The sequence below is a fragment of the Sinohyriopsis cumingii genome, chromosome 10, assembly GCF_028554795.1.
Source record: "Sinohyriopsis cumingii isolate HCF-2022 chromosome 10, ASM2855479v2, whole genome shotgun sequence".
Classification (NCBI taxonomy): Eukaryota; Metazoa; Mollusca; class Bivalvia; order Unionida; family Unionidae; genus Sinohyriopsis; species Sinohyriopsis cumingii.
The window spans coordinates 26,643,353-26,652,822 of record NC_142970.1 but is presented as its reverse complement, the minus strand read 5'-3'; the positions used below and the strand labels follow the sequence as shown (position 1 = coordinate 26,652,822).

The 9,470-nt window shown below is 34.8% G+C and overlaps 1 protein-coding gene across 1 annotated transcript; it reads left to right on the top strand.

The window, feature by feature from the left end:
- The first annotated feature begins 4,834 nt into the window (after nt 1-4,834).
- On the top strand, nt 4,835-7,817 carry LOC149789793 (uncharacterized). The gene has a single exon (XM_089971787.1). The coding sequence runs from the start codon at nt 4,835-4,837 to the stop codon at nt 5,675-5,677; it is 843 nt and encodes a 280-aa protein (XP_089827913.1). The 3' UTR covers nt 5,678-7,817.
- The last annotated feature ends 1,653 nt before the right edge of the window (nt 7,818-9,470 follow it).

Sequence of the window (9,470 nt, the reverse complement as noted above, 5' to 3'; positions counted from 1 at the left end):
AACAGATTTCCTGAAACCGCAGTCAGAGTCTCAACGGATTCATTTTATGTTGAGAGTAAACATTCAGAATTGATGATTTGTTTTACGAGTAGCGATGAAAAATGGAGTTCGTGGAGAATAAAAAAGGAAATGTTACACAGTTACACGGGACGAGCGGATGTTCCGATGAGAGATTTTTCTCGTAAAAACAATAAAATATCAGAAATATCGAAAGTGCCGTCGGTGTATGATCCAATAGCTAGATCAATGGACCTGGATGATGCGGCAAGATAACTCGTGTTATTGAGTTATTTAGGCAGAATTCAGATATGATTGTTTTAACACCTGCACACAGACTCGCGCGAGAAATGAAGGAACGGCAAGTACAGTCGTGCGCGTATCATATTTTCTTTCGGTGGCGCGGGGATACATGGACTCCTGAACGAATGGGAGAAAAATATATGCCTAAAATAATAATTTGGGACGAAATATGCACAGTATCCCTGATTACATTAGAAACGTTTATTGATTGGTTGTTAACGAAAAATACCGCTATAATAATGTGTGGTGATCATGGCCAACCACCACCTTTCACTGGACCATCTCCACATGATTGGTTAAATAATTTCGTTGATTATTACGAAGAAATAGATGATGATCATAGAGCTCTTGATGCAAATTTAAAAGAATTTTTAAAAATTTATCAGATTGCAATCAAACAAAACTCAGTGTGAAGTAATGCGCGGAGTAATTTCAGAGTCCTCTATGGGCGATTTTTGGAATTTATGGAGACCAGACGATTTGAAATTAACAAGCAGAAAAATAATCAGAGAGACAATTCAACGGCAGTCATTTCATCTACATAAAGAATAAATTTCAGAATTACACGTACCGTTATGTTATCGACCATCAGAATATTAAGTTAATATTCCAAAGCAGACTGAGAAAAGAAACCTCGTCTTAAATGATCCTGTGGCTGTTGATATCAGTGTTGCCGAAGATGCATTACACGTTGACAAATCTCCATGGGTGTTGGGATAATTCATTCGTCTCAAGGATTAACTGTTTCTGATACGCGAGTTTGGATAGTGGATGATAGCATCGAATGGTCAAATTTAGTTTATTTAGCGGTATCCAGGGTTAGAAAAATGTATCAGTTACGGAGAATTATAATTCCTGAAATAGTTAATGAAAAAAGCAGTATCATCGATAGTGATATAATAAGAAACAATTAGCCGGATACAAACAAAATGACAATAAAAAAATAAACGCTACTTTTGATCCTGACGCCGAATTTATAAAAACGTTGTAACAGCAGCACAATAATCATTGCGCAAGTTGTTATCGTGTGATGTCATGGAGATATTCAAACAATGATTCAATACAATTCACCGTAGACAGAAAAAATAAAAATCTTGGTCGTACACGAGAAAATGGTATGTTCACCTGTCTCGAGTGTAATCGACGTCGGGGTGCTAGTTAAGTGTTCGCGGTGGTAACTGTGTATCCTCAGGAATCACCTGTAGTTGTTCACGTTTAAATCATCGTTCCGGAGCAGTTGAATCCAGTCTGTAGATTGCTGTTCTACCAGTAGATCTTGTTATGTTATATATCTTGTGCGTCGCAATACTCCAGATAGGGTTAGTCGCTCTTTTTTACCGAATTCAAGTTCACGAGCCTCGTATAAATATATTATAGTAACATTGCCTATTACTGGCTGCGCTGAAATATGGCGTCGTTTGTATTGGTATAATTTTTTGTGATTGCGTTAATATGTTTCATGTTGGTTGTTCAAGTAATTTCATTATGTAGCGCAGCTATCACACTTGGTAATCTTGATACCCATTCACGTTATCTCTTGTCTTGAATAAATTCCTTCGCGTACTGATATCCAAATAACCGCTCAGCAAGTGTTCGATTAAATCGCTCAACAATTGCCTGATCACGAGGAATTGCAGTATGTCCTCGTCGTATTTTGACATTATGTCGCTTCATCAACGATGATGCTGGACCAATAAATTCTTTACCAGGAACAACCTGCAGTAAATGTGGCCATCGTAGACCACCACGTTGATAAATTCGTTCAAACGCAGAAGCTACTTCAGATGCTGTTTTAGTTGATAATGTTTCTGCTTCTTTATATCTACTTGCAACATCAACGACAATTAGCGCGTATTTGTATGTTTTTCTGCGTACAATATCATGAGGTAAAAATAAAATATCTGCTTGATGAACTTCATTAGGAACACTAACATCAAAATACGCGTACTGAATTCCTTTCGGTGGTGGTAGGTAAATTTGCCATATCGCCTGTTTGGATAACCACGCTGCGGCGACAGAACGTGTAACATTTGCTGCGTTAGATAGCTTGCTAATTGCTGCTCTGCCTCTCCAGTATCCTCTTGGGGAATAATAAATTGATTCCATTTATAAAATTAATTACCAGCCCCTAGCGCTAATTTACCTTTCATCGCAGATCTTATTAACCAGGTTCCTAATTTTTCTTTAAGAGATTTGTTTTTCATAGAATTTATCGCATGAATCAACTTGACATCTGCGAGATGTCCCTGCTGCAGAGCATTACTCTTGTAAGCAGTATCATGAACGTGACATGCTTTATCAATATCGTTTATAGGATATTCACCTGGTTTTGGTTGTTTCTGATTATCAAGCCTGATATCAAGTCAAGTACCAGGACCACAATAATTATATCCTGGTAGATGTTTTTCTCCTGGGTATTTAGCCCATGGAGTACCTGGGAATTTTGACATTAATTTAGCAATATCACCACCATCTTTTTTAGGTAAAATCCAAAATTTCTTTCTAAAACATACATAACATTTTTCACCATTTGCTATTTTCGGATTTCTCGTTGAACTGTAGCTAAATCAGTAGTCGGTGTTTTTTAGATCTACAACGCAAACAATATAAATTCATGTATAATTAAATATATGAATATAATTGATTTATCAGCGACTCGAAAACAAGAGCCACTTAAACACAGTCCTGCGTTACCAAATTACAACAGAATGATAATAGTATGTCCATCTGGAAGTGAAAAGACGCACCTTTTACTTAACTTGATAATGAGATGGCTAAAATGGGACAAGTTGTATTTGGTAGTCCCGTCTGTAGATTACCAGCGATGCAACGATCTGCTTAAAGATTTCAATGAAAAAGCAAAATTACTAAATGAAGAAAGTAATGATATTATTGATTTTATAACAGATATTGATGAAGCTCGTCCGTTGATGATTTAGACGGATTTATTAATAATTTGGTTGTATACGATGATATGATGTTGGACAAACAATCAAATCCAGATAGGATATTTTCTCGAGGCAGACATAATAATACTGATAGTATTTAGGTTACACAGAGATATGTACAAATACCAAAAATGAATCAGGGATAACTGCAATATTTTATCTGTATTTAATGGAGTCGATACACATACGTTGCGAAATATTCATTAAACTTGGTGTGGTGGGGACATGGATTATAAAAAATTCAGAAATTTCTTTTCACGAGCTCAAGCTACTCCACGCGGATTTATAACGATAAATTTACATGATCCTAGATCAAGATATCATATAGGTCTTGATAAAATATTTGGAAACATCAGAGAGGGTGCGACCTCAGGTTGGTTCAAGTTTATAATATATTTGCGCGATGAGTTTTTTAGTAAAAAAAATAAGGAAATAAATGGTCTAACTAACCGGAGAATTCTCAACGTGGTTAGTTATTTTTATTTTTAAGGTCATTTACGTCATTTTAATCCTTTTTCAGGGCGATTTATTTCGGTATTTGCGTCTGCGATAAGGTCTGTTCACCCTCTCTGCTGCTAACGCAAGCCCATTCCCTGGATGAAAATTTTGAAAAACATTGTCTACTAAATAGTTTGATGCAATTCAGAATAGTTGCCATCCAAGCCGTTTTTGAGATACTCTACTTGCGTTGCACCCCACGTGTCTACTGCTATGGGAGGCTAGCTCTTCTTCCTAGCCGATAATTGGAATTTCACTATTAACATACTGCAGAGCAATTATGGAAGATGTACATGCCTGACATCAATTTCAAGAACAACACATGCCCGAAACACCTAGTTCACAAATATATCAATATCTGTAAATAGTAAACAATAATAGCTGAAAAAGTCACACCATAGCCTTAAGTTAAGAAATTTGCCACGGGCCAATTTACGAAACTGGACACTGCCACCTTAGCACAAGACTACACGTAGATTGCTTGACGGGAGGAAAACCAAATGCATACTCGTAGTAGGAGCATAAAAGATCACATATGGATTCATACTGGAGAAATGGGAAGTATGTGATGAAAGCTTTTATCGGAATCGACATTTAAAACAGCACTTGATTATTCATACTGGAAAAACCATTTAAGTGTGAGGTATGTGTATTCCTACATGTAAGACATAGCACATCAGCGTCGGGTCTTACAGGTAGGACTAGAGGTATGTGATGACTGCTTTTCTTAGAATTCAAACTTAAACCAGCACTTGATGATTCATACTGGAGAAAAGCCATTTAAGTGTGAAGTATCTGATGAATGCTTTACTCATAATGGAAGTTTAAAACAGTACTTGAAGATTCATTGTGGAGAAAAACAATTTAAGTGTGAAGTATGTGATAAAATGTTTACTTGTAATGTAACTAAAAAAGACCACATGCGCATTCATACTGGAGAAAAACCATTTAAATGTGAAGTATGTAAAGAAAGCTTTGCTCACAATATAAGTTTAAAACAACACTTAACGATTCATGCAGGAGAAAAACCATTAAAGTGTGAAGTATGTGATGCAAGCTTTCTTCAGAATGGAAATTTAAAAAGGCACATGGGGATGCATATTGGAGAAAAACCATTTAAGTGTGAAGTATGTGATGCAAGCTTTCGTGAGAAAGGAAATTTAAAACAGCACATGAGGATTCATACTGGAGAAAAGCCATTTAAGTGTGAAGTATGTAAAGTAAGCTTTGCTCACAGTATAAGTTTAAAACAACACTTAAGGATTCATACAGGAGAAAAACCGTTTAAGTGTGAAGTATGTGATGAAAGCTTTACTCGGAATGGACATTTGAAACTGCACATGATGATTCATACTGGAGAAAAACCGTTTAAGTGTGAAGTATGTGATGCAAGCTTTAGTCGAAAAGGAAGTTTAAAACAGCACATGAGGATTCATACTGGAGAAAAACCATTTAAATGTGCAGTATGTAATGAAAGCTTTACTCAGAATGGAAGTTTAAAACTGCATATGCGCATTCACACTGGAGAAAAGCTATTTAATTGTGAAGTATGTGAGAAAAGCTTTTCTCAGAAACATCACTTAAAACAGCACTTGTGGATTCATACTGGAGAAAAGCCATTTAAGTGTGAAGTATGTGATGAAAGCTTTACTGATAATGGAAGTTTAAAACAACACATGAGGATTCATACTAACGAGAAACAATTCAAGTGTAAAGTATGTGAAAAAAGCTTTACTCATAATGGAAGTTTGAAACAGCACTTGAAGATTCATTCTGGAGAAAAACCATTTCAGTGTGAAGTATGTGATAAAATGTTTACTTGGAATGTAACTAAAAAAGAGCACATGCAGATTCATACTGGAGAAAAACCATTTAAATGTGAAGTATGTGAAGAAAGCTTTGCTCGCAATAATCGTTTAAACAACACTTAACGATTCATACAGGAGTAAAACCATTTAAGTGTGAAGTATGTGATAAAAGCTTTGTTCAGAATGAAAATTTAAAACAGCACATGAAGATTCATACTGGAGAAAAACCGTTTAAGTGTGAAGTATGTGATGCAAGCTTTCGTCAGAATGCAAATTTAAAACAGCACATGAGGATTCATACTGGAGAAAAACCATTTAAATGTGAAGTATGTAAAGAAAGCTTTGCTCGCAATATAAGATTAAAACAACACTTAACAATTCATACAGGAGAAAAACCATTTAAGTGTGAGGTATGTGATGGAAGCTTTCTTGAGAATGATACTTTAAAATGGCACATGAGGATTCATATTGGAGAAAAAACATTTAAGTGTGAAGTATGTGATGCAAGCTTTTCTCAGAATGGAAATTTAAAACGGCACATGAGGATTCATACTTGAGAAAAACATACAAGTCTAATGCTGTCAACATATGTTAAATAGCCATGTAGAAAATACTTAGAGATATATCACTTTTGTTTCCACATTTTAAAAAAATAAGTCTTCTCATACTAACATTTCAAAGATTATTTTAGTTTTATTCATTAATAACTGTTACAACACAAATGAATCTATCTCTGTTGTCTTCACATAATTCTGCCAGACTTTGTGTGACTTTATTTGGCTTTTTGTTGCTTAGTCAGCATTGGCAGTGTTTGCATTGAAATGTTATGATGCAGTGGAAAACTGATGGTGTACATGAGGATAAATACTGTGGAAAAATCATTTAAGTGTGAGGTAAGTGATAAAATGTTTAATCATTGTGGTGCTCTATGGCTGCATGACGATAGAAGATGGTTGAAAGTACATCATTGCTTAAAAATAATGTTTTGTTAGACACAGGCACAAGGCTGGCGACTTCAGTGAACTCAGAAGCCCTTAACTGAAATTCTACAAGCCTGTATGCCAATTTCCACAAGCCTAAAATTTTCCCTTTTTTAATATAGTGTCAACATTGCAATGGCTAGAATTCGAATATGAATTCAGTAGGGTTTAAAGAGGTTTGAAGCTACTGCAAATGTTATTAGTGTGCATCACTGAACTCACTAGGGACTGGATGGTCCAGGTGTATAAACTTCTCTGCTGGATTCTCCGAGTAAATATCGGTTAGAACCATGTTGACACGTTTTGTTTGCAGCATATGCAAAACACTAATAGCCTCCCCTTTATTTTTGGGGGTGTATTTTTGTGGTCTGCTTTAGAAAATAAATCTCATTCAAGCAAGAGTTTGGAAATTTATTTTTGTTTGGTTTGATTCAGATTAATTGCTTCCTAAATCACCTGTAGAAATGAATTACACTTGAACTTTATTCTGACAGCTGAATTGATCATGTTTTGCATTCTGTAATTATGGAGTAAAATCTGGCTGCCAAGAAACATTCCTGCTGTTGCATACTGGAGAAAAACCATTTGAGAGTGAAGTATGTCATAAACGATTTTCTCTCCAAGACATCTAAACTTGTCAATGATACATGCTGGAGAAATAAACATTTAAGTATTTACATGTGATGGTATGATCCTTTCGAGCAGATATCTGAAGAGGCACATGCTGGAAACAAAAATCATTGAAGTCTAAAGTATGTGATCAAATCATGCTGAGTTATAGTGGATCTCTAAAGTTGCACTCATTAAATTATAGAAATGTGATAATGCGATGGAAGGTATAATTGGAGTGAATATCATCGATGCTCATGAGAACTTATACTAGAGACAAATGTTTAAGCATGAAGGAACAACGCAAACTGGAGAAAAAACATCTAGGTATGAAGCAAGTACACTTAATGGAGAAAAGCATTTCAACTTTGAAGTGATGGTCCTTAATGGAGAAAAACATTTAAATATTTATAACCAATAACAAGTTAGTTCCTAAAGTTTCCCAGATTCATTTTGAGAAACTCTGTGATGATGGAATTAGACTCTTGCCAGACAAGATGAAGGACAAGACCTGGGTAAACTAATTTTCCTTGCTTACCAGATATGTGCAGCTAGTCTGTTGTAGACATTATGCAATAGATAGATTGTATGTCTGATACTTATATAGGTCATATGTCTGATGCATTATATTGTACAACAAATGATTTATAGGAATTAAATATGAAATACCCAAAGTCTCAACTTATTTAATATGACAACCATGTATAAAACTAAGGCCTCAAACCACATATACAATGCAGAGTCACTTTAACCATGGATGAACATTAAATTTGAGAAATACTCTAAAATCACCTGTCAGCAGTTGCTCCAGGTTCTGCTCTTCACAACTTTTACAACAGTCCTTTCTATATCAAAGGAATTGTATTCTTTTCAGGCTTAAAAACATATAGCTGTCTCTGCACTAAAGGATGCACTATACAGATATTATGACACGAGAGCAATATCTGTTAGGTGAAATTTCAATTTGCAACATGGCGTGAATGCTGACATACCTCTTTGTTCCTTTTATGTGCTTTGGCTGAAATTTCTTTTGATGTTATGTCAAGTTCTATACATTTTGATCAATATTGTACCTATCAATCTTACAATAAACTAAAGGATAAACATTTAATAAATCTTCTAGTGTAGCATGGATCAGTGAAGAGAGTAAAAATATATGCTTTCACCTACTTAACTGACACATGATACACTAGACAATCTTGACAAATGTATTCTACCACACTGTAAACATGTAATGACAACACAACATTTATGCTGAATATGACACTGGCTACATGAATATATATGATATGCAATTATATCTTTTAGCCAGTCTGTATCTAGAATTTTATTGTTTTCACCTTTTCAACATTAATCATTTTCACAATGGCACCTGTTAAGCATTGAAAACCTATGCGTGTTAGCTTTCACAGTTGAAAAGAGACTCTTTCTGAAGATATTTTTGAACATTGACTAGTGTTCCAAGGACAGACTTGTGAAGTGGAGATTGATCCACCAAAGAAGTATTTATTCCGTACAAACTCAGGTTAATTTGCCCATGTATTTCACTGTTGGGAAAAAAGGGACAATGGTATGCTATTATTGGATAATGTCTTTCAGTAACATTGTCAAATATATGACAGTGTGAACAATGACAACGAAACTAGTAGCTTTTTAAATCAAATAAACCCCTTAATCCAAAATACAGTTCACCATTATCAGTTTATTAAATTGAAATAGACATAATTGAAGTCAAGGAGAGAGGTAATTGCAATCTTGTTATGTTTTATTATGCCAGATAAATGTAAAAAGAAAACTACACCTTTATAGTAACATTATATCATGTGTTCCAAAGAGAATACGTTGGATGCAGTATGGTCATGTGATTCATTTTGTAATTTTCATTATTCAATGGAAATTTCATCAACCAGGTATCATTCTGGTTGATTTTTCAGTTCACATAATATTCACATCCACACGTGGCATTGATTCATTTGCTTTTGAGCTGCAGTGTACATGTCTGAATGCTGATTAATTTTTGTAATGCAAAGAAGCTATTATTTCAGATGATGTGTCAAGTTTAGCAATGTTAAATGCTGCTTCCAGTGACACACAATAAATTGATCTTTTGTCATTGTACATAAATGTGGAGGCGATACTGAACCATACCAGACGAGTACCATTAAAACAAACGTCTTGTGAACTCTTTGCATTGTATGCCTGTGCATTAAATTAAGCAGAAATATTACATTACAGAGAAATTTCTTTCTAAAATTCTAAAAATGAATTTAAACTCTGGTCACATTTATTTTCATATCTTACAATATATTTTCAGGTAAAAGGTACAT

Excerpts from the sequence above, each read along its gene's own strand:
- LOC149789793 (XM_089971787.1), top strand. The coding sequence starts at position 4,835 with ATGGGGATGCATATTGGAGAAAAACCATTTAAGTGTGAAGTATGTGAT.